Source organism: Corapipo altera, unplaced genomic scaffold (assembly GCF_003945725.1).
Source record: "Corapipo altera isolate COAL_440 unplaced genomic scaffold, ASM394572v1 44, whole genome shotgun sequence".
Taxonomy (NCBI): Eukaryota; Metazoa; Chordata; class Aves; order Passeriformes; family Pipridae; genus Corapipo; species Corapipo altera.
In genome coordinates, this window is record NW_020884880.1 from 17,802,293 (window position 1) to 17,828,300 (window position 26,008).

A 26,008-nucleotide genomic window follows, 5' to 3' on the forward strand; every position below is an offset into this window, starting at 1 on the left:
TACTCAGTTAATCTATTCAGGTGGGATAATCCCCTGAATAATCAAAACCAGATCTTATCTCAGAATAATTATTTGTGCAACCACATTTTATTCCTTCTTCAATAAAACCCCTCATACTTCAACCTTCTCTTCTGACTTAAGCTTTCTTTTTTGTTGCTGCCTCCCCATTACTATATATTTCTCAAACAGCAATAAGAAATTCCTGCTAACAGAGGAAAAAGGTAAGTGAACACAGACATTGGTCAGTCTGCCAAGCCATAGCACCCATAACTTTTTAAAAGTCAGAATGACTGAGTATGTCAATAGGAAAAAACATTAATCAAGTTTTACAATCTATACCATTACTCAAACTGAAGGACTGAAGGTCAGTGCTATATCCTTCAATATCAGAGAGCACACAAACTAGAAATTTCACTTTGCACTGAATTAGCCTCAGTATGTAAAAATAAACTATTTTTCTATTCACAAATTCAAAGATTTAGACACCCCAAAAATTCAAATGTAGAAAATGAAAGATCCACCACCCCCAGGAAGGCAGCTTACAAAAAGAAATTTTGGCAGAGAAGTTTCAAATATTTCTACACATCTTTTTAGGGAAGAAAATCAGATGAAATTGTGATTATTCTGCTCTATTTCCCCTCTTACTACGTGTTAAAAATTTATTTCATGCCCAGTTAGTGTACACAACTAAGGTAACTATGGCTCTGTAAGGATCTTACCAGGCTCCTTCTTCTCTCTCTTAGGTTTAGGGGTTTTAGCTGCTGCAGCTGATGCATTCAGTGAGTCATCCCCACCACCCTCAGCTGGCACACCACCAAATTCTTCATCAAATTCCATTTTTATTGCTAAAGAATCGCTTTCACCCTAAAATGGGCAACATAAAATAAATTACACCTTGAACTGGAATGGTTTTGTAAATGATAATAAATGAAAGTAGACTAGTATATTGAGATTTGTTGAATAGCCTTGCAAAGACATTTCAATAAAAACACCTGAACAATAAGCAGTCACAAGAGGCTTGAGAATGTAAAAGAAAATCCAGTACAAACTTCCTCATGTATTACGTCAGCAAAACAATATAAATACAGCATTAATGATGTCTAGTGATTTGGTTTTATGCTACCAGACTAGAAAAATATAGCAGTTCAATGATAAATAATCTAACTATAGTAATTGTTTTGGTTTACCTTCTTCTTTTTCAGCAGCTTCCTACTGGCATCAGCTTTCATGGCAGATGTAATCTGTGGAACTATTCTTCTGCCAAATGGTGATGGCATGGTTTCTTCCAACTGAAGTTTCTTCATCTTGGGTTTACCAACTTTCCCTTTTATTGGTTTGCCAACCATGCCAGCCAAAACATCTTCTCTCTCCTGTGCTTCTACTTTCTAACAAACAAGGGGAGGCAGGATGGAGGGGAACACATTATTTTTTAATGAGAACAAAGCAGAACGTGGTGATTATTTAAGATTCAACTCCTTTTTACACGGAGCATAAGGCTTCCCTTAATTCTCTCCTGAACTGAAACGTACTTTCCAGTAATGGAAAACTGACCACTTAATCTTGGTAAATTTTTCCTTATCCTGTACAGTTAAAAACTACACTTGTATTCACGATTAAAGAAATACGAACCTTTGGACACCGTTAGACTGAAAACCTGTTTCTCATATATGCGTGTGGGTACAATGTAATTTTCCAGTATTTCAGCATTTAACTTAAACATCTAGTTTTCTAGAGTCATTTTTAAGGCACATTTTCCTATCCTTTAATCAGCTTTCTTCACAGTATGCACATACAGCCGAAATACAGACATTTGAGCAGAACATTTCCAATTGCAGCTCTACCAGTAACACACAAAGAAATAAAACAAATGTCTTACTTGTATTACCCTGTGTCACTTCAAAAGATTGCCTCAGCCCTTTTCAGGCAACATAGAAAGCTGAGGCTCAGCAAGTTATTCACCAATAGGACCTTATCTTTTTCCAGAGTTACTGATGAGGCAAAGTAAGGGCCTCTCATATAGTTTCTACTGTTTGCACACTCCATTCCTAAATGTACAGCCTTGCATTTGATAATACTTACTGCCTAACAAACAATTAGATCACATAACTATATAATTATGTAACTACTTTAATTATTCACATTACCAGTTCCTAATCCCAAGTTTTTGTGTCATTTGAAAACTAACTTTTCTCCTGGTTACTTTTCTTCTCTCATCACTGAGTTGGAAAACACATTAAACTGTATAGATGCAAGAGACAATCCCTGAGGAACACAACTAGGAACACAACTAACCAATATTGATTTCCCAGTTACCATTATATTTGGAGATGTATCTGGTTTTAATTCAAAATGTGGTATTTTTAAATTATTTTGTTTAAATTTTAATAATTTCTGTTAATTAATGCTTTTAGTTAAATTAATTTAAATTTAAGATTTTAGAAATATATGTAAAGTAAAACATACTTCAAGCTCTTCAACAAAGGCTGCTAAGTCTTCTTTCCAAAGATCTGAAGGAGATTTCCTTTTAAGGTCATTTAGTTCTCTCTCCTAAAACACGAAAGTAGTATGTAGAATGTAAGTCACAATTGAAGTAAACGCCATCAAAACTGAACATTCCCATTAGGCACATCAGTAATTACTGGATCATTTCAAATAAGTCTTCCATGGTGTACCAACCTTGGAATCTCTGTGCTTAATTAACTCTTCCACTTTCTCTTTCGTGAGTGACCACAGAGACATGTTTAAGATGTAGTTAAAGTCAGGGCCAGAAGTTGCACCAGAAGCAGAGGAAGTATCATCATTGGCATTCTGTGAGTCCTCCTCTTCGGCAGCCTGGAGTGAAATATTCACAATTACAAGTATTAATAATCTTAGCTCTATGCATGAACTGTAACACTGCTCCAAAGCACTGTCATAAAGCAGTTAGGTATGCCCTCACAGACTGAGTAACCTTAACATTTTCTGGACCTTTCCAAAAGGCCATGTCCCTGTGACCTTCTATAGTTGGATTATTTAATCATTTAAGAAAACAAATTTGAACCTGATGCTAAACCATATGCTTTGTATGCTATTGGCTACAGATATTGGTGCTGTCCCAGCTGTCTCACAGGGTTGAGACCTTTGCCCTTCGGATATTCATGCATATCTGTTCCTTCAGAAATGAGCACAATCCTTTGGGTAAAAATGGGTATCAATACCCTGAATGTACAAACTGAGATTTGGAAGTAAATCAAAATTTCTCATAATAATAATTTTGTTGTAAAATACAATGCACTGCATAGAGTTAAAATACAGTATTAAAAAACCAAATCAAATCAAACGTGAAATAAAAACAAATAGCTAAAGCAGCGGCAAAGTCAAAGAAAAGGGGTGGATGACAGAGATCTGAATCTGCTTTTCAAAGTGGTTCCATCTTCCCCATAGTAATGCATGAAATTAAACTTGTCACATATCTCTTTTGCAACAATAAAAACTTCTTGGGTTTTAAAAAACCAGAAATAAATATAGGTCAAGATCAAATTTACTAAAATAAGTTTAAAAGTCATAGCTTTACAATACTCATGTTTCATTACATAAAACTGATGAATAAGTTATATGGAAATAATGACATTTAGCAATTAGTTTTATATATGGGGTAACTGATGCAACACTTTCTGGATCAGCCAGTCAGAAATCAAGTTGCCAGTTTTGATTTGGGTACATTAAGAAATTTGATCCTCTGCATTCCCATTTTTCAGACTTGTATTATCTAGTTTTCTTCTAAGAATTACACACATACAATACCAACATTACATGACTGTATTTTTGTACAAGTTTAATTCTTTTTAAAAATGGAAGCCAATAAGGAGTAATGAATAATGTTTTTAAAGTGCTATGTGCGTTATAAATTAAGTTAGACTACTGCAAAACAAACACCTGAATCAAGTAATAGAATTTATAATACTAACAGCATCAAATATATGCAGAGATTTCAAATTATTACCTTTTCCTGTGCTTCTTTCCAGGCTTTTACTGGATCAGATTCATAACCTCTCTGGACTAACATCTGAATCAAATCTCGTTTTGATCTGTTCTCTACAAGACGCACACACACAACCAGGAGGGGGAGGGGGAAGGAGAAAAGGAAAATTAGTGTCACGAAAATCAATGTCTTGAATACAAGTACTTTCCACTACACTTCAATTTCCAGATTTTCCCCCACTCTTAACTATCCTAACTTCTGTTTACTCACCGATGGTAATTTTCCCTTGTATCTTCTCCAGAATGAAACGAGCTTGATTGTTAAGCTTGGTAGATTCTGCACCCAACATTCCCACGAGCCATTCCTTGCGTAAACTATAATAATGTAATCGCAAATCAAAAAACTCCTTCAAGATGTCTTGCACAGTTTCATACTTCTTCAAACATCCCATGTGATCAAACAGCACCTATAAAATACATAATATACTTCTTGAGAGAGAGTGCATAACTCAAACTTTGTTAACCTTTGTGTACGAGTTGATTTCTATTGCATATAAAGGCACCATACAAAAAGTGATACTTTGAAGACTGTGAACTCAAACACTACTGTGGAACTACACAGCACATAGCTAGAGAGATTTAATTTTTATTCATAAGCCATCTTAAGATGAGATTTATGGTAACACAGTGAAACAAAAAGACAGCTATGTAGAGAAATATGCCTAAATTGACTGAATGACTAATTTTATCTAAATATTAAATCACAAGTCCAGTAGCAACTAATGACTCACAACTATTTAACGTAATAGTTGAAAAGCTTAATAATCCTTAATAATCTTTCAGTTCAGTTGTGAAATCTGTTACTTTTCAGTTGTGAAAACTACTATCCTTCAAGCTCAAGCACAAAGTAAGAAATCATTTTTACTTGATAGGTGGAATCAATCCTGCCTGACTTGTGACATCTCTAGTTTAGACATTTATAGGTGAACTAGTCACCCTCAGTGCCCTCCACAGTTAACTGAAAGAAATAAACCCCTCTAGAGGGCAATTCATCCATCCAAAACAGCTATTTGGGAGTTGGGGGACAATGACTAGCTCGCATAACTTTTTAAGATGCTTACACTAGAGCAGATTAATTCCTACACACACACAGAAAACAGCCCTTACTTATTTATGTCAGTAGGAAGAAAACACAGGATTAAGCTGCAAAACATTTTGTAATCTGCGAAACATAAAACTGACAACGGATTCTCACAGCAGTTCATATGGTTGTTTGAACGGGTGAGAAATACCATCACCTTGATTTGGTAGGTTTGCTTTTCAAGTACAATATACAAAATGGGTTGAGCAAGGCCTGTTTCCTCTTCCAATTTTATGGTCTTTAATTTATTTTTTAGCTATTTTCACATAGCTTTTGATGTATACAACAAGAGCAACAGTAATGATATTTGTGCTTTGTGATAATATCTGAAAGCAGCATCTGCCAGAAAAAAAAACAAACCACCTCTTTTTTCAGGATCTGTAAAGACAGGTTGTTTGGAAATCTTCAGGCAGAAATTATCTTATAATGCAAGTCCCTCTCCTAATAGACAGGTATATTTATTCACATTCTTAGTATGGTTAGTAATTTACAAAACTATTATGTCTTTAGCAGCTTAAGTACAGTGTTTGCTATACCTGATAAACTAAAATTGGATTTATGTTGGTTGAAACATTGGATTATTTAACTCCTATTAGAAGAGTAACAGCCCTGCATAAAGTGCCATTTTGAAAACGTAACTTGACTCAAGTTTAAAACTCAAATCTCATTATAACATGGCAGAAAGTTATTTGTATGATCTACTTTACATTAACCACTTTTGGTTAGCTGCATAGGAAATTTTCAGTTACAGGAAAGCCACCACCCCAGGCCTGCCTTATTTGAAAGACTCATCAGGACTCATCATATGTTTATCACCACTACAATTTTCTACTATTCAAACAATTTCAAACAAACAGTGCACTGTTCAATACCAAGGACCAAAGTATACTACAAAACATTTACAGCAAACAACAGTGGGGATTCTGATAGCCAAACATGAAAAAGTTACCATAGAATTACAAGTAAGACTTGTTTGAAGCTTAAAGACTTTGTGCAATCCAGCAGCTTCTGCCTGTGCAAGTTTTTCTTCTGTCATCTTCACAACAAACTTCACAGTTGTATCAGTGTGGTATTCCTTATAGTCAGAAATTAATGCTGGAGTTTTTTCAGTCCCATTCAACATAGGTTCTAGAACCTGTTCTTTGTACACCTATGAAAAATAGAGACGCAAAAACAATAAATATTTAAAATGCCTTAAATTGCAAACCAACTGAACAACATAAATTTTCAAAGCTTTGTACATTACATCTGATATCAGTTATAATATAAAGAACCAGTATAGCCTGCAAAATGCAGGCCCAGACCAGCACAAACATAAGAGGCAACTACAAGGACAGAAAAGGCTCCTCTAAAGTGGTTTAACTATGAATTCAGCTGAAGAAGTATGTATTCTTTATAGTATGGACAGTAGATGGCACAAGTAGAAAAAACCCTCTTCTACAAAAGCACATGAAAGAATGAAGCCATGTTCCCTTCCAGGTATAGTCATTAGAAATTGTGTTAAAAGTTCATGCACATGTATGATTAAATAGTTTAATGAGGAACTCTTCATTGCTTTTTCATTTTATTTAAATGTATTTCACTTTTACTTACCTGGGTCCATGTCCTTACAGGAAGCTCTGTAATTTCTACTGTGTTCCTGTCCACCACAAATATTTCACCACTGACTACGTACTGATTTTGACCAAGTTCCTGAATGGTTCCTTTGAAGTTTTTGTAGTTTGGGAGCTGAAATTGGAAAAAACCAGGAAAAATCGTAATAATCTTTTTAGTAAAATGATGGGAAAATATCTGTTTCCCATACTCCATACCATTATCACTTTATATTGCACTAATCCATCAACTAGCCTCTCATGCTTGTGAAAATCTGAAATCATACAAAAAATACTACAGAAAAAATAGAATGCGCACATGCATTCTATTTTGCACATGGTCCTGCAGTGACAGGACCAAGTATCCTAATGTCCACAGAGCAGAAAAATGATTAAAAAGATACAGTTGAACCCAGTGAGGTGGTGAGGTTTTGGTTTGTTTGTTTGTTTTTCTCTCTTTTAAAGAAACCTCCAAACACAAATAAGGCATGACAGAAAGCAAATTAACACCCCAGTCTCACAACAACTTTACAGAAGTAGTGCTACCTCCCCTAATAACTTTCAATTTTGTGCTGTTTGGCAAAGATAGTGGAACCCATCCAGTTTAAAACTTAACTACAAGGGTGGGGAACTTTTTTTAACTGAATTGTTTCCCTTATCCAGCTTACCATGTGGACACAAACACATACCATCATACAGAAAGGAGCTAGATGGAGGCAGAACTGCCTCTTTCAACCACAGTGAAGCTTCAATTGACTGTGAGACTACACAGAAGGCCTAGGAGTCCTAAAGGAAGGGCAATGGATTGCATTAATTTAAAAAAAAAAATCTACTCATTGTTGCCAAGAATTTGCAAAAGGAAATTCACTACGTCATGAAAATTGATACTGCAAACTTAGTGAACTGTGATCCAAGTAGAGAAGACACTTCTGCTTCTCTGACTTGGTAAACACAGCAAAGTAGCAATATTCATCAGTTGTAAAAGAAAGGTTGCATTAACTGTATTTCATCTGTTGGTTACAGATATTATGGGTTCACAGGTATCTTCCTGTTCGCATTTTTTTAAGTATACACCACTTCTGGGTCTTCTTACAAAATTTTAAATAAAGAAACAGAAGCTAGATGCAGTTCAGAAGCTTGCTTGCAACAATAATATCTTGAACAGCAGCAATATCTTCTCCTCTGCTCACAGACATATAAAAGAGAGAACAATTCCGACAAGACAGAGAAAATATTAAGTTTGGTTGAAGGTAAGTAGCAATACTTCCAAAAAGAAAGAGTGGTACAACTTTTTACTCTACTGTCATGCCATAACTTTCAACTAAAAAGGCTTACAGTCAGCAGACTGAAGAAAAGTCCTCTAAAATAATTGGAAAAATTACAAATTGCAATAGTTTTGCTTCAAGGTGAACTTCTCCACCTCACCCCAACAGTCAAGTAAAGCTTCTACACAAAATTACTGGGACAAACCAGCTCAGATATTCCAATAATCATAAAGTTCTAGAATGACAGGAATTAATTTTGTAGGTACAAACATATAAAATACCAGTATATACTGTTATTTTTACCATTGGGTGGGGATCTAAGCCATCCAGCATTCGTCTGACATTGTTTACAATCTCTCTGGTATCATAGTTTGGAAGTTTGCATGCCCATCCAGTACCAATTCCTTCAGCTCCATTTACTAAAACCATAGGAATGATGGGAATATACCATTCAGGTTCCACACGTTGGTTGTCATCATAAAGGAATTTAAGCAAGTTATCATCCACTGATGGAAAAAGTAGCCTTGCTAAAGGGCTTTGAAAAAGAAAAAGAAGAAAACCATTTAAACTCAAGTCCAGCAAGTAAAGTACATATTGCTTTAACAGTCCTTCGGCCTAGGTATGATCTTTTTGTAGAGTTTTATGTCTTCCTTTCTCTTTGCCATTCTGACGCTGAAAATCCAGTGTACATACCCCCTGAGAAAAGGAATTTCTTTCAAATGGAAGAGCATGTTCATAACAGATGAAGTTTGTTTATTTCACAGTAACACACGTACCTGATACACTAGCAACTGATGACATTTAAAATCCACAAAATATTATTCTTTGAAGCATTCAGAATACACGGTTCAATGTGACACTGAGGTACCCAGCAATAAAGCAACACAGTATGCAAAGAGTTGCAAAACTGCCTTGCTTAAGTGTAGATCTAGCAGTTTCTGAAAATGCTACAGAGGTTTTGCTGGTGACTCTTTTGCTCATCTAGAACATTGTCGTGGGTGAATACGATTTCCAGCACCTCATGCAAAAAGGGAAATGTACAAAACTAGGTTGCTACAGAAGGAACATGGATAAGAAATGGAATAAAACTTGATACTTACATATAAAGCTTACAATTAGAGGAAAAGAAGAAACTACAAGGAATTTAGGCAAAATATCTCACTGAAATTAGGAAAGAAAATCAGCAACATAATTTATAAAATACTGTAATTTACATTAAGGAACACATTCTAACATTCTGCACACCAAACTGAATTTGAAGTTACTAGGTGTGAAAAATTAGCAGTATAAAATAAGGTCTTCATTATAAATTATGTGCAAATTAGTTTGATATGAAGAAACTCATCCAAAAGTAAAAGAATCAATCTGAACTTTGAAGTCTAGGCTGAATGGCAGGACTTCTCACCAGGTAGCAACACCTTTCTATTGTGAAACTGAATAGAGTTCACAGTGAACAGGGGGACTGAAAGCTACTTCTGCAAGAAGTCACGATTTAAGATTGGTACCTAATTTGAGTGATCTACACCTTCAATCTTCAGCCTTGCACTTTTATGCATGGAAAAATCATACCAAAAAAATCAACGTGCAAAACCACACTTTAAGAGATCCCAAAGCAGAATTTGAGCTTCTATCAAAATATTCCAATCCTTCCCTGTTCCTCTTGCACAAAAAAAAAAGAAGTGTTGTGAAAGGATTCGTTTCATGACAAGGCTTTTCAAAAGCATGCATTTCACAAGCTTTACATTTGTAGTTACCTTAACATGGTGAAAATATAGCGAGGACTGGCAGCATCCTTTCCACCATGAAGCCTGGTGCCAAACTGACCAATAGGCTGTAGCAGATTCACATTGTTACTTCCAACAAAGTTCTGAGCCAAATTGACGATAGTCATCATTAATGCTTGCTGCAAGAAAACACATAGTAATAGTAATAAGAATAGGTAGAGACAGTCTTTCCTAATTAGCCAGTAAAACCTATTTTTTAATGCCCCAAAATTGTGTGACTAACCTGAACTAAATTTTAAAAAAAGTAGTCTCCCTGAGAAAGGAATGTTGTAAACTTATTACAAGGGTTGCTGGCAAAACATGATGCTCCCTCTTCCACAGCCACATTGCCTCCCTGATTTATATGTCCTTACATTTTATGTTTAGGAAAACCCCTGAGACTCTCAATTTTTTCTAAAGCACTTCTCTGGAGGAAGCAAAGGGGCATAAACTGACTGCACTTACTACTGCACAAACCACTGTTCATCGTTTTTAAAGAAAGAATAGAAGGGATGCCAGGACTGCTAACACGTAAACTCTGGCTAACATTTCAGATAAATATAAACAAAAGGGAGCTAGAAATAACCTTTCTTCTGACACAGTATCAAGTTTGTGAAGAAGAGTATCTCTGCTTCTTTCCTTAAAATACTGTATTTCATGTTTCAGACAAAAATTGTCCTAGCACATAGTTCCTATATCCCTTTGATTTGAGAATCTAGAAGTTACCTAGGCAATTAGTTATCTAGTATCTTTCCATAAGCCACAATGTATTTGGGATACCACTGTGCACAAAGACTTGGAAAGAAAGGAAATACCCCGTCTTATTAAGCTACATACACTTTAGTTCCTTTTCTTTAAACGTAAATTTGTGATTAGTAGACTTATAGTCAATAGGTTTGCAATTTCAGTACCACAAACATTTACGTAATATTTTATGTGGGCTAAAAATCCTCATAGCTTTACTCTCCTTCATACTCACCTCCCCATGGTGATAAGCTGACATTTCAGCCACAGAACCAGCCAGCTGAGCAACCTTTACTTCACGTTTGTCATTTCTCTTAAAGCAAGTGAACAAAACTTTGCGTTGCCCCGGTTTTAAACCTATTAAGAAGAACAATCCATTTTCAACACACACAAAAGCATATGTTCTAAAGTAATAAACTTGTTTTGCCTTATTATCATTTCTAATCTCTCAAAAGAATTCCAAACATTAAATGGAAGCAAATTCACACTGTAATATCAACAAAATAATCAACTAATATATCAAATCTTTTAAAATAATAAAAAAATATTTTACCAAACTCAGAAAATTACCAGGAAAGTAGAAACATAACCCTTTCAGCCAATTAGTATTATACAGCATAAAATACATCTTTCTAATAAACAGCAACTTGATCCTGCATGTATGACTTCCACAAGTCAAGAGTTCTTTCTATTCTACTCAGCAATATCTTTTTTCTAAGAATATCAACACAAGTTCGGTAATGACAAGTGTAACATGTATTTTAAAGCACTCTGAATTTTTACTTTCTGCGTGAATATCTCAAATATTGAAGAAAATTCAACAAAAAGATATGCCACTTTTAGATATTTTAGAGTTTTAAGGAAGAAGCCAGTCTCTTAGATCTTCTGGTTTGCTTTCATTTCTTAGGCAACTTTAGGTATAACATCTGCGTGGAAGGGATTGCATCATATTTTCTGTATATTATCTAGAACTGATAACCTGTTCTAGATTATGCTTATAGATCTATTCAGAGTTTTAACTCACATACATTTACAAAATGCACCAAAATATTGTTATGTGTTACCATTACTACCTTGGGTCAAACATAATAAGAAGAAGGGGGGGGAACAACCCAAAAACCAAAAACCAACCAAACGAAAAACCAAAACCAAAATGAAACAAAACCAAAAACCAAACCAAACCAAACAAAAAGAGACACTGACTCCAATCTCCATTTTATTCAAATATGTAATTTTTTTTACAATGGGTCCACATCATGTTTTTCTACCAAGTCTGCTGAATATAATAAAATTACAGCATTTTCTTTACACAGGAGGATCCTCAAGGAGTAAGAACGGTAACCAGTAACTGTGAAGAGATAATCAAAATATTCTTCCTCTTCATTTTTTTCCAGAGATTTGCCACCAGACTAGCCTGTTATATTTCACCAGATGATGCTAAAGGACGAAAACCATTGCTAGAGTACTACACCTGCTGAACAACTCACATATCCTTGCCCAGAATGCAGAATCACAGCTGAAGTTGGCAGAAACACTGATAGTTATTATATATAATATTCATAACATTATATATCCATATATTATATTACAAATATATATAGACACACACAAATACATGAATAACTATGTTCCTTTCTTATTTTCTTACACTTTTGTAGAACGAATCTTGGAGAACTTCAATTCACATTAACAGTTGTCATTCATTATTTTAAGTTTCAGCAAAATCATTCTGCTGTTTCTGAGAAAGCAGTCAAGAATACAGTATGTTAAAATGAACAATGACCTCTTGAAGCATGCATCTTTATAATTACCCAACTATGGGAGGAAGTAAGGCTGGAGAAGCTGAAACAGACTGACATTCTTTGACTCCCTAGAGATGTATCTGCCATACCTAACTCAGCCTCATTCTGCAGCAAAGCTGAGGATCCATTCTGCCAGGAAGCTACTGACCCTATCCCCCTGTGAACTATCTCACTCTCTCATCTAAAATACAAAAAGCTGTTGCTGCATGAATATTTTGGTATGGGTCTATAGTGTCAAGAAGGCTGACCACCTCCACTGTAAAAAATATACTGGAAAGTGGAGATAAATGTGCTCCCCCCACCCCTACTGCCCCCATGAAACCTCAAGGCCTTTATTCTGACGTTAGTAAGCCTATGCATATGGACAATCACATGGATGGAAATTCCAGCTCACACTATCTGCAGATAGTTTTACAAATGAAGCTCTAGTGTAGTGTAGTGAAGCTGCTTCTTTTAATGTCCATGCTATTGCAAGGGGAGAGTTAGTAAACCTGATTGACAGAACCCTAGCAAGATTACAGGTCAGTAAACACTAGATCACTGCTTGTGGTGTAAGACTGAAGGGAGAAAACATTTGCATCTTTATCTGCATTCAGCTGCTGTCTTGAATTTAGATTATTATTAGCACTTAAAAGACCAGCTTTCTCTGATGATTTGACTAGAAACAAAACTTGTAGAGTCTGGTGAATAGGTCTGGTTACATAAAAAGGCTGAAACAGCTTAAACTTCCCCACTGAAGAAATACAGCAATTAGCACATAAATCACAGAACGGGTCAGGTTGGAAAGCACCACAGTGGGGTCATCTGATCCAACTCTCCTGCTCAAGCAGGGTCATCCTAGAGCACATTGCACAGGATTGCATCCAGACAGTTCCTGAATATCTCCAGTGAGGGAGACTCCACAACTACTCTGGGCAACCTGTTCCAGTGCTCGGTCACCTGCACAATAAAGAAGTTCTTCCTCGTGTTCAGGTGGAACTTCCTGAGCATCAGTTTCTTCCCATTGTCTCTTGTCCTATTGCTTGGCACCATCAAGAAGAGCCTGGATCCATCCTCTTGACACACTCCCTTCAGATAGTTATAGATATTGATAAGGTCCCCTCTTAGTTGTCTGTTCTCAAGACTGAACTGGTCCAGCTCCCTCAGCCTTTCCTCATAAGAGATGCTCCAGTCTCTTATTCATCTTTGCTGCCCTCCACTGGATCAGCTCCATGAGCAACACATATTGAGGGGCCCAGAACTGGACACAGCTCTCCAGATGTGGCCTCACTAGGGCTGAGTAGAGGGCCAGGATCATACCCCTTGCCCTTCTGGCAATGATCTTCCTAATGCACCCCAGGATACCATTGATATGAAATGATAACCAATATATAGAAGTTCTCATATTCTCTACTTGAATGCATTGATTCCAGTAAAAATCACAGCTTTAAAAATCATCAATAAAGAGGAATGTTATAACAAATCATAAGGAATTACCAGCTTACCATCAACAAGGGAAGGGATAGATCTCTCGTTGTCTGAATTTGAGAAAAGGATCAACTCCTTGTTAATGAAATCATTGTAAGTCAAATGTTTTGTTGCTGTGCCATATAAAAATTGCTGAAAAAAACCACATACATTATTCATTCAATACAAAAACTACATTACATTTAAATCTCACCCTGCAGATTTATTACTGTTATTTAGGACTCACCTCGGGAAGGCCATGTAGCCGACGCTGTCGTCTGTCTTCCATGAAATTTGTTAACCATTCTTTTCGGTCATCAATCTTCTTCTTACTGAAGGCCTGAAAAGATTCCAAATACACTAAATTATCAGCAATATAAATGTTTGTGTAAATGTATGTTACTTCAGTCAGAATTTTAATTATATTGCACTATCTGATTGAGTATTCAATAAAGCTTATTTGGACAAGCTAATCCATATAACTAATGTTTACATTTAAGAAGCAGTACCAGTACATGACTTTTCACACATTTTTGCGCAGTGTTTTTGAACTGACAGATCTTTTGCAGATTGCAATTTAAATTTATATTACTTTCCTGAAATTTGCACACATTTGGACAAATCTTATCATTCTTCTTCCCCTCTTCACATCAGAGTTCTCCTTTGATACATGTTTGAAGGTCTTTCCCCACAGAGCTTTAAGGTTCGGTTCATCATTTAGACTGAAATATAACCATCTCTTATGAAGAAAATCAACTGAAGGTATTAGAAAAAATACCCTACTCTTCTTGTCCTCTCCATGCCCTGGAGCCACAGAATGCCAATAACTTGTAGTTGTTCCTGAATAGGCATTCCTAGTCCTCTTAAGAAAATTGACAAGTTGACAAAATCAAAACTGCATGAAAAGACTGAGTTTAGGCCAGCTAACTGAAGGCCTCAGCCTTCATGATGACAAGGTGTCACTTTTAAGCAACCACCCTACGAAAGGACACAGGAATGTTCTGACTCTGTCATGTCAGAGAAACAGAGTTCCCCTTCAGAGAGTTTCTTCTCCAAAAGAGTACAAGAACACACAGAAACTGTGTATGTGGTTGCGAGACACTGGATTGTTATATTAATTATTGGTTCAGATCAGCTCAAGGCAGGGGGTGTGGCAGGGAAGGGACAGATCAAATTTCATGGAAGTGAGATAATGGCCCATCCCATATCTCAGTCCCTGCCAGCCACCCCGGGACACCCTGGAGCAGCGTCAGCCAAATACAGGCCGGGAGCCTTCACCACGGCCCCTTTTCTCCCTAACCCAGCCTCAGAACCAAGAACATGCTGAGAGCAGTGCCTTCCACCACACCCCCTGGAGCCCCTAACCCAGCTCCAGAATGGAAAACACACTGGGAACACTGCCCCTCACCCTGATCAGAGCTCCAGAGTGGCCAGTGGGCCGCAAGTCCCACCTGGGGGTGTGGGGTGTGGTCACAGGGGCCCCAAAGCTCATAAAAGCAGCAACAAGTGCTCTCCGTGCTTGTTCCGACCCTGCCACCTGGACACTGGACTTGCACAGGACTCTGGACAGTAGCTGTAATTTTCTCTTTTTCTCTCTTTCTTTACTTCTTCTTCTCCTAATCTCCTTTCTTAACATTTTGAGTAGCTTGAGACCAGATGGGCTGGATTTTGCTAACCTGCATGGGTTAGCATGTGCTAAGTCAAGGCTTTGTGGAATGCTTTGTTTTGGTTGAATGCTACCCTTTAAACTTTTGCCAAGTACTCCTATTTTCTAAAGTTTACCAGTAAGAGTACCTTGTGAGGAAACATGTGCAGCTTTTCTCTTTTGTGCTCTCTCTTAAGGGTTTTAAAAGAACTGAAGGCTCTTCAATAGATCTGGCAAGTGGATTTTTGAAGCCTTATATATTTTTAAAGTAAAACCCCTCCAAGTGAGCTCGTAGCTCAGGTGTTGCGGTCTTACAGTGATTTAAGAAAGGTTTCGACTACTTTAGGAAAACTTTGTGAGTTGCTGAAGTACTGCCTCTTTTTCCTCAGAGAACAACATACAGAGACTCCATCATGTCCTGATTTCAACCACTGTGCTGCATAAGAAGATAGTCATCAGCACTATCTTTTTCAAAGGACTCTAACTGGAGCACTCCAAAAGAGCTCAATGAGTAGTTTCATTTCCTTGGAGACCATGATATTACATAATAAATATTAAGCCTTAGTAATTTAGTCTCTGAGAAAGGGACTAAGTGATATCATCCTGATTTGCATCAGACTGACTTCATTTGTGACCAAAGCTTGGTAATTCACAATGTCAGACATATGAAGGCTTAAGACTAGGCTTTAGTAAAAACACATTACTAAATTCTTACAATTTTCTTCTGTCTCCTTTCAGTTTATTTATACCTTTTCCAGACCACTGAAGTGAAAAATGACCAAGAGCTGTATCAGCATAAAAATTATTTTAATAGAATTAATAGAATTAAGAGTTTGAATAAAAACTGTTCTCAAATGTTTATTCTTGAATAGAATAAGGAGGGTTTTTTTCTGTCTCCCCTTAAAACTGATATTTTAATACCTCCTGGGCTAGCAAAAGACTTCTTCAGAATGCTGACAAATTTGCTATGTGAAATAACTTTTGCTTTCCTAGATTACAGCTATCATGAGGCCTGGCAGGGCCCATAATCTTACACCACCTATGCCCAGAGGTAATCTTGGGGCTGGGATTACAGCTATCAGCAGAAGAAACGTGGGTAGAAATAGAAGTGAAGCTTCTGCTAACAGCTCCAGTACTGGTCATAGCTGTCCAGGTGTAACAAGGATGACCAGCTTCATCCTGAATTCACAGAATACCATTTTAGACAACAGCAAGGATCAGCAGTAACAGGTTACATGGCCTCAGGTATCAGCCTGTAGGGAGGTCTACTGGCAGACATAGAGATCAGAATTCTATTAGTAAAAACACACATTTTACAGCATCCATGGTATAAGAAAAGAGTTGTTTTGTCTAAGATGGGTATTTTTCCATTTTTTTCTTTTTCTCTCCTACCTTTTTTTTTCTCTCTAATACAACCTACGATTAAAATAGCAAATTAAAGCAGATAAAAGTTGAAATACTTCTTGAAAAAGCAGCTTCGTTCCAGACGCTTCATCCTTTGTCCTTCCACAAACTTTCTTTGAAACACAAGTGCTTTCCCGTACTCAACTATGTACAAGATTGCAAATCCAAATATGTAGAGCACATGCATGAATACACATATGCCGTGGTGATATATCTTCAATTAATAAATAATATTTACCTGATCTTATGTGCTCAGAAATAAAATAAGGATGCCTAAGTAGATGTGAAACGTAATTTGTCTGGGCTCTATTTTCTTACATAGAGTACTTTTTTGCATGTTCTGCCTTTAAAAGCAAGTCTGACGGTAACATTTCTTGAAATCGACATTACACAAAACTGTCAAAGCTAAAAGCAGAAGGTAGAGTTGATTTTGTAGCATGGATAAAGCTTATTCCAAAATTTAAAATATTTTCCAAAAGATTCTTTCTCTCCTAGAAGTACTTTTTTCGGGTACTCCAAAAACCATAACGACCCTTCAAGGTCTTTCTCATGTGCCATTTTCAGCAAACAATGGAAACTAAAACATATCATATACAGAAGCACTTTCTTACCAGTGTAATGGCAGCATCATCCTCAGGACCAGCATACCGAAATAAGATCCTATGTCTTTCCATGTCAGCAAAATATTCTTTTGCTTCTTTTGCAGTGCTGGTACCCAACCCTGTACAGTAAAAAGAAATTGTTACTCAATATTAAAAATTTAAGTTTTATTATCTTACCCCATTAATTTTACTGGGAATATTATAAAATCATTACATAAGATTCTATCATGAAAACAGCTACAAATAAAACTTCATAGCACCCACTTATTATTATTTATCAATAGGGTTCACTTATTTGTTTTTAAACAAACCTTTGTAGTATTTTATCTTCCATGCTTTATGATTCTCCATATGCTTTTTCCACTCATCAAATTCAGGGATACTATAGAATGAGAGTTCTTGCTTATTTTTGCTTGCCTTTAAAAAACAAAACAAAACAAACAAAACAAGCAAACAAAAAAAAAAATCAACTTTTCTGTTGCACTGTAAGAAAACCATAAAATCTCAATAACAGAATCTGTACCTTCACAATAGGGGTGATGAATTCCTCAAGAAAACCATGTTTCAACAGTGATGGCCAATTGTGATGAATAAAATTAATCAACAAGCCCTTTATGTGAGATCCATCCTGATCCTAAGTGAGAACATGAAAACATGAGGCAACCTTTTCAAACATCAGATTTCCAAAACCACCAAAAACCCACTCACTGGCCTGGATACATCAAAACAATATCTGTTGATAGAAAGTATAGAAGGGTACAGCTAGTTTTAATTTGTATTCCAAAATGGACCACCTGTGAATAGCACTATCCCCAAGCTAATAATAAGCTCTTCCAAGCTAAGTGCATGGTTGCAGTTCAAAGATTCTCTGCCTGTGTGATGTTTTCATGGAGAGCTACACAGCTCTCCCAGCCACCAGAGAGCTGAATTTTTGTGGAAGGCAGTCAAGCCTGGCCCACAGTTCTCATTGGTGGAAAGATGCTTGACAGTTTCAATCATGAGATTATCCAACAATAATTGCCTTTGTTCTTGTCTCTACCTGACTTGCTAGCAATACCACCTCATCTACTGTTCCCTTTTGTCCTTACTTTCAACCTATTGTTGAGTTATCAAAAGTATGTTTTTATTATTACTTTGCCTTCTCTACTATTTTGTGCAACAAAGGCCAGTTGTTCCTTTGGAGTAACCAAAACAACACCACAGATAAATTAATCCTGTAAAGAAACCTCATACATTAGGGATTCCCCCTGAATGCATCCATACTGTCATAGCTGGGACAGGTTGTAATGCACAAAAACATAACCTGTGAAATTGCAGCAAGACATACCATAAGAAGCTCTGTATATTAAAACCTCTGAATTTCAGACTTACTTGATCTGTCATAATCATAATTTTTCCATATCTCAAGCTTTTCAGAGATTCTGGATCTTCATAGCTTTTCTTGTATTGTAGTCCAACTATTTTGATGATATTGTTGATTTCTGCGTTTTCCATGATCTGTATAAAAAAGTTATTTTTGAAGTCAATGTAAAAAGCAGAAATTTAGAAACATCCCAGTCTTTTTCAGGTGGGCTTGAGAGTTTCTTTTTCAATGCATCCCAGCCTCAACTTCATAACCCTTTTATGCCCAGCCCCTTGCAGCCTTTGCACTTGTAAATATTTCTTCTGTACATGCAAATTCTCAAGACTGCACCACACTCTTTCTCCTCTATGGGCAGAGCACTTTGGGTCAGGAAAGCAAGAAGAAAACTGCATGCTTAACAAAAAGTCATCTCACAGAGCTAACTTCTCTTTCCACTGTTTCTGTGGGCATATGCAACACATCTCTTATTGCAGACAAATTATGGAGGGCAGCAGAAATAATGAGATGGGGAAACACTGCTGCACTCAGGTTGTGAGCCAATAAAATCACATGGCAATAGAGAGCATAAAAAATTTTAGGGTTTTTAAATATTCATGTGAAATATTAATATGAATCATAGCAAAATTTCCTTCCACTTGTGAAAAAATTAACTTTATCATCCCAGTACTGCATTACTACACTTAGTATTTCCAGGCTTATCCCAGGCTTTAAAGTAGCTGGTACTTTACGAAATCTCAGCCACAAAATTTTCGTGAAAAAATAAAAATTCAAATATGAGGATGTAAATCTAGAAATCAAAAATAAACACAAGACATCCATTTGCCACCAAAAGGAGAGGAAAAAACTGCATACCTGTTTGTGAGAAGCTTCTCGAACATTGAGAATTTTGCCCCTGAGTGGGAACACTCCATATCTGTCTCTACCAATAACACCTAAGCCAGAGACTGCTAAAGATTTGGCCGAGTCTCCTTCTGTCAATATTAACGTGCAGTCCAAGGAATGTTTGCCACCTGCAGGCCAGGAAGAAGGAAGGCAAAAAAACCAGAAAGTGTAACTCAAATAAAAGAAATACAACTGAATTCTTCCTTCTCCTCATTTAAATACATTGAATTTCTATTTTTAGGGATGGCCCTCCATACCACTAACACTGCACAACAAGAGCGAATATCCTTGCCCTTAGCAGTACATTACGGATTTCTATGGAGAAGGAGCAAAATAGACAAAATGGGATGTAATGGTGGCACATCTTATGCAATGGTCCCTACGTGTCTGCACAAAAAAAGCCCAATTGCTTCTGTACCTTTACCATTTCTTTTTTCCAGCTGCAAATTTCTTACACACATGCATTGTGTGCATGTCTGAGTTACATACAGGAGATATTTCCCATTCTGTATTTCCCCTTTCCTCACAGTACATTTTAAAAAGTAATTTATTAAATCATTTTTGTGGGTATCCCTTTTTATTGTCCATCAGCTGAAGCCAGACAACTGTAAGAAAAACTTGACAGAAAAGCTCAAAAGATGAGAACATTTGCACATATTATATCTCACAAATTTCTTGAACAGAAAAATAAATCTTCACTAACAGTGTAATTTTGACTCTACAAGACACACTGTATTTTGGTGCCTGTATGCCCAATATATTCAAAACTGGAATGACATTTATGTTCTGTTTATTGCAACTGCAGTAGTGGAATAGATGTTCCAAATAACAAGCAGGTTGAAAAAAGGAATCTATCCTTTTGCAAGGCTGCAAGTGCTCATTAAGAAGTTTTGCTATTTTATCAAGGCTAAGCGGTAGGAAAGACAACAAAAAACTTCAAGCTGGTTAAGTCTCCCCTATTGCTAAGGTAAATTTTAAAATAGGAATTTAAAATAGGTGCTGTGATTTGCTTTTACCTGGTAGGTAAAACCCACCCCATACTTCCTATTACACAGAATTTACATTCAACATCTTTGGTTTTCTGAATCAAGAAGTTTGGCCTAATAGAATCTAAATTAGGCAGCTATTCACACTGTCAGTAACTACCTGTCAACAAAGTGGACTCCAAATACCAAGAATAATACTACTCTGTTGTTTCAGAATATAAGACAGCCAATATTTTTCCCTAAGTGAACTGCAGAAGACACATCTGAATGTAATCCAGGAGGACTTCCCTCTGAAATGGATGCAATCATTAGCAATTAATTTCGTGGAAATACAATGTGCCAGGTATTTTCCTGAGCATGGCTCTAAAGAACTCAAAGAACTATATCAACCAGTAGGTTCAAAAAAATGCTCTTATGCTTCAGCAGATTAGGTAATCCTCCTAATCCACCTCCAACAAGCCACAGAACTATGCATACCTCATCAAGATCACAAAAAAGCAAGAATGACCAGGTATAGGACTCATTCTTTACAGTGGGGGAAGAAATCTACAGCAACTACATCACTGCACAGATACATCTCTCTCCTATTCTTATGCATTAACAAATACATCAACTACAACACACTGGATTTTGCTCCCAGGCTACAGTGACACCTAGGAATGTCTTGAAACAATCTCTATCTTCATGTATCATTTAAACCTTTTCTCCATCTTACTGGGAGGTCTGAAATTCTTTTGAAAAGATGATTTATAACTCTCCACAATATACTCACAGTCGTGCACATTCTTAGGCAATATTCACATAGAAAAGTTGACTTTTTTGGACCTAGAAATACTGATCTGCTTCTCACACACAGAAAGAGGATATACAGCCCTTAATTCACCTGAGCCTTAGAATCCCCCAGTCATGGAATCACAGAATGGTTTGGGTTGGAAGGGATCTCAGAGATCATCTAATTCCAAGCCCCCTGCCATGGGCAGGGACACCTTTCACTAGATAAGGTTGCTCAGAGCTTCATCCAACAGTGACACTTCCAGGGATGGGACATCCACTACTTCTCTGGGCAACCTGTTCCACTGTCTCACCAGTGTCACAGTAAAGAATTTATTCTGTACATCTAATCTAAATTTCCCCTCTTCCAGGCTGAACCCATTACTCCTTGTCCTTTTACCACAATCCTTTCCATTAAGGCAAAGATTGATAGTTCTACAATGTTTTTTGCCTGTGTACTCATTAAAGAATTTCCATGGTACTGGTACTTCTTTTTCCCCTTTATGCTAAGAAACATCATCAGTTAGGTGCCATCAACAACTGAAGTTCATTGAGAGAAGTTCTCAAGAGCAGATCAACCCCCTCAGCCACACTGAAGGAGTCACTCTTTCATATCACCTTCTGCCTTCCCTTTCTCTACGAAAGCAGAAATCAAAGATCCTGATTATTTTTGATTGTGCAAAAAGAACAAAATATTCCTTTTCAAGAATAAACAGATGATCCATATGATACCTTCACTCTTTAAAAAGAAATTACTAAAGAACTTTTTACTAAATGTATTATTAGTGATCCTGTAATTTAAAACACCTCTTCCAGTATAGATAACACTTCAGAAAGTCAGGCAAAGCCTGCATATGACAATACACATTGTACTCAGAAACTGAAAGCCTCTCTGCCTCTCTTGAGTGTCCACCCCAAACATGCAATGCCTTCAATGTGAGAAACGTAGTATGTTCCAGATCTTCAAAAAACCAATACCTGGGTAAGCCTCCCTGGGAGATGCAGAGTTCCCACTCCCCATAGAACTAGGCAGCAGAGAAATACTTGGGTAACAGGGATTCAAGACATGCAAAGCTTTAGGCATCAGTGTTGAGCCCAAATGAATCCCTACATGCCTGCTTAGTTGAGGAAGTTTCAGGGTCCCCCCATTAAAAAACTGCGTAAGAAGTGATTTTGAAGGTTGGTCTCCAAGGAGAGTTAAAAAATCCTATGAAGAAAGTGTGTCCAAAATCATTCATTATATGATTTAGGAGCATTAGGCTTAATATCCATAAAATATATAATTTCTCCAAGCACACAATCTTCTACAGAAGAAAAACACCAGGAACTTACATCTGATTAGGGAATGCCAATTCCACAAACAAAACACTAGTTAAAGGAGACATGATTACCAACTTTTGAGGCAAAATATGACATCTGAATAACAGGAAAAGTAATAAAATAGCGAAGAAAACAAATAAAAAAAAATCAATACCAAGTAATCAAAAAAGGAAGAAAATCAAACAGGTCTCATCATCTCATTGAGCTTCTTTACCAGTCTTACATGCTTTTACCTACTCAGCCCACCCACTGACTTCATTGCAATTTCTCTATCTTTGTTTAATGTAAGGATGTGTTAAAAATTAAATAACATTAACAAAGAATGGCAACATTTCAAGCTCTTTAGCCATATGTGCCCCTCAAATAACTCCAGAACAACTCCCATTGCTATTGGCACAAAGACTGCCAGCTGATCCTGATCCCTATCTATGCTGAAGAAGCAAGCCAGCAGAGATTGCCAGTTTGCCCTATATTCCCAGACAGGAACCTAATGGCATTTAAAGTATTATGAAAAAAGTCTTTTGAACCATTCCCTCAGGTGGGCACACTATGTGATCTACTTCCTATAGCTTGTGGCCCTATAATAATTCTGATATTTTTACATTAGAAAGATCAAGAAAACCTTCAAAACAGAATACACAAAATTTAGCAGGAAACCACAATTAGAATATACACACTCTTCCAGTATCAAACTAGACTGCTGCTTTTGTTGAGTGTTATTAAATCTCTGCTCTAGAGAGGACAGTGTTCCTGATATCAAACTCACCATCACGTTTTAAATTCTACCTCCAGAAAGTTTAGAAAACTAGAAAGACTTTTATTAAAAAAATCTCTAAGGATGAAAAATAAAGTCAGGTTTAAAATTATCATGTTTGTGAAAAATTTATGAAACATTAAAGAAATTAAAAATAAGTGGTCTTACCAGCATCATTAGCATCATCCAGTTTCGGAATGCCCTTGATTTTACTGTGTTTCACTGATGAACATTTCTTGTTCAGCTGAGTCTGTGCCTTAAATTTGACCCAATTCAAAATACTCTCTATGATACCACAGTTAGAGGCCTATGAGTAACAAATCAGAATTGTGGATGAGAAAAATAAAGCTTCGCATAGCAGATTCTTACATCTCAATTTTAAGTCACTGATCTAACACTGCTTCTCAAAGCTCTCTAAATTTTAAAACCTGCAATATATGAAAGCCAAGGAATTAACATATACCTTACTCTTTAGCATTTTAAGCACATGCAACCAAAACACATCACACACAGAGCATCCTTTTCCACCCCTTATATAACTGGTAGAAAGAGGAAAGGAGGTTTGAGAATTAACAAGAGGTTGTCTTATGTTGTGTGGTCGATGTGCTGAGACATTTTAGTTTCTAAAGCACCTGTTTCCTGGACTTGATAGCAAAAAGTAACCATATGGGATATTTATGGCCATTTAAAGTTTCTTTGGAAATGACTGGAAATGGCTGAAAGACAATCGAAATCATTTAAGAATAAGGCTTTATATCAACCATTTGAGAAACGGATATCATTTTTAGAAACACATCTGCAGAAAAAGTAGCATATAGTATATTTTCTAAACTAAAACTGCTTTAGGTTTGGTTTCACATCAAAACAAAATACAGGTGGAACAAAATACTGTGAGCTTTGGCTTTTCATTATCCCCCACAATACAGCATTTGTTGCAGAGATTCTGCTGCACATTTAACACATCTGGAAATCAATGTTCAATTCAGGGAATATTAGAAACACTATAAATGGAACCTGCTGATTGAAATACAACAGGTATTCACTCTTCAGATTTTGTTATATGATACTGTGTTGTGGGTTTTTTTCCCTGTAAGTTCTATAAGAATGCCAGAATTGTAATACAGAATTGTATTACTCCACACGGCAAGTGGAGTTTTCATACCAAAGAGTATGAGCAGTAGCACCATTCTCCTTACTACTGGCATTCCATTTATGCTACTGGCCCTAAATAGGACACATTATATTGAGTTCTGGCTAACAGAAGTCTTCCTTTACTTCATTGTATAAAACTGTAATAGAGGAAAACCCTCTAAGACATATTTGTACTAGTATATTAATTTAGAATATAAATTCTTATCCCATCTACAGAAAAAAATTTAAACCTCTTGCCCAACAATAATGACCACTTTTAATACTACAGCCCCAGTTCCGCATTTCTATGATTACTGGAAGAACAAGTACATGTGACATATCCTCTCCCTCTCTTTTCACCTTAGTGAAACAGAACAGGACTGATACAAAAGAATAAGGTAGACAATATTCTCAACTTCAGAAAAGTATTTTAACACAAAAATAATTGGTCAAGGACTATGTTTAGGTTTTAAGAGTCACATTCATTTCATCAATATAAATACCAGAATCTCCAACAAATGAGCTGATCAGGTCAAGCTCACTTTTAAATCCAGGACAAGAGTCAAAACACAGTCATTGCTTCCACTATTAAGACCAGAGGTTCCTCCAACCCACTTTAATAGTATGCAAATGTCACTAGAATACCATAATGCACTAAAAGTAACCTTCTGCTACAGAGCATACATACCCTTGGATCCAGTATGTCAATTCCTGCTTCACGGGGGGGGGGGGGAAAAAAAAAGGAAAGAAAAAAAAGGTTTACTTACTGCTTTAAAAAATTTCTCAGATAGCTGGCACTTTGACCCAAAACTTTTAGGTTGCAATGTCATGTTTTCCTTCGTCTGGGAATCAAATGATGGGTTTTCAATCAAGCAATTAACAAAAACCCATATATGATTCTTCACCTGTTGAAAACATAGAAACCAATTTACTCAGTAAAGTTCCCACATTCATATTTTTCAATACTTTTTTTATAAAGTAACTTGCCTGAAATGGTTTGACTGAAACTCCAGCTTTATTCTTCTTTTTCACCACTTCTATCAGTTTGCCCACAACTTGATCCACCACATAATCAACATGCCTACCACCCTGAATGAAGAGAAAAAAAAAAAACAAAACAAAACAACAAAATAACTATTGAATTTCCTAATAGCTTTTATCAGTATTAACTAAGTTCCTGTAGTCATGCTTAAATTCGGAAATCCATGTACATTAAGTTTATCATAAGAAAGAGAAATTTGGTTTGAAGTTTCTCTTTCATGTCATTCAGTCTTCATTCAAGTGAGGATGACAGAAGTTACATGGAACAGAAGGAGACCTTTCATTCACTGTACAGTGATGGACTTCAAATGCAGTTGCTTAAATTAATCTGCAGTACTGGGAGGTACCTACAACACCACACAGCTGTTATGTGCCTTTTTAACTGGCACATAAATA

At 36.5% G+C, this 26,008-nt stretch overlaps 1 protein-coding gene across 4 annotated transcripts in view; it reads right to left on the reverse strand.

The window, feature by feature from the left end:
- Positions 1 to 26,008, reverse strand: part of TOP2B (DNA topoisomerase II beta) — a 63,837-nt gene that overhangs the window by 9,365 nt on the left and 28,464 nt on the right. For all 4 annotated transcript variants that reach the window (XM_027638984.1, XM_027638981.1, XM_027638982.1 and 1 more), the window contains exons 9-29: positions 25,559 to 25,660; positions 25,339 to 25,476; positions 23,609 to 23,747; positions 19,580 to 19,737; positions 18,736 to 18,861; positions 17,888 to 17,998; positions 17,676 to 17,781; positions 17,374 to 17,483; positions 13,961 to 14,053; positions 13,752 to 13,866; positions 10,701 to 10,822; positions 9,713 to 9,861; positions 8,262 to 8,493; positions 6,695 to 6,829; positions 6,051 to 6,251; positions 4,232 to 4,427; positions 3,983 to 4,074; positions 2,677 to 2,832; positions 2,464 to 2,547; positions 1,188 to 1,385; positions 720 to 864 (exon numbers count right to left, since the gene is read on the reverse strand). In XM_027638984.1, the coding sequence (XP_027494785.1) occupies positions 720 to 864; positions 1,188 to 1,385; positions 2,464 to 2,547; positions 2,677 to 2,832; positions 3,983 to 4,074; positions 4,232 to 4,427; positions 6,051 to 6,251; positions 6,695 to 6,829; positions 8,262 to 8,493; positions 9,713 to 9,861; positions 10,701 to 10,822; positions 13,752 to 13,866; positions 13,961 to 14,053; positions 17,374 to 17,483; positions 17,676 to 17,781; positions 17,888 to 17,998; positions 18,736 to 18,861; positions 19,580 to 19,737; positions 23,609 to 23,747; positions 25,339 to 25,476; positions 25,559 to 25,660 (2,908 nt within the window). The remainder of the gene's footprint in view (positions 1 to 719; positions 865 to 1,187; positions 1,386 to 2,463; positions 2,548 to 2,676; positions 2,833 to 3,982; positions 4,075 to 4,231; positions 4,428 to 6,050; positions 6,252 to 6,694; positions 6,830 to 8,261; positions 8,494 to 9,712; positions 9,862 to 10,700; positions 10,823 to 13,751; positions 13,867 to 13,960; positions 14,054 to 17,373; positions 17,484 to 17,675; positions 17,782 to 17,887; positions 17,999 to 18,735; positions 18,862 to 19,579; positions 19,738 to 23,608; positions 23,748 to 25,338; positions 25,477 to 25,558; positions 25,661 to 26,008) is intronic.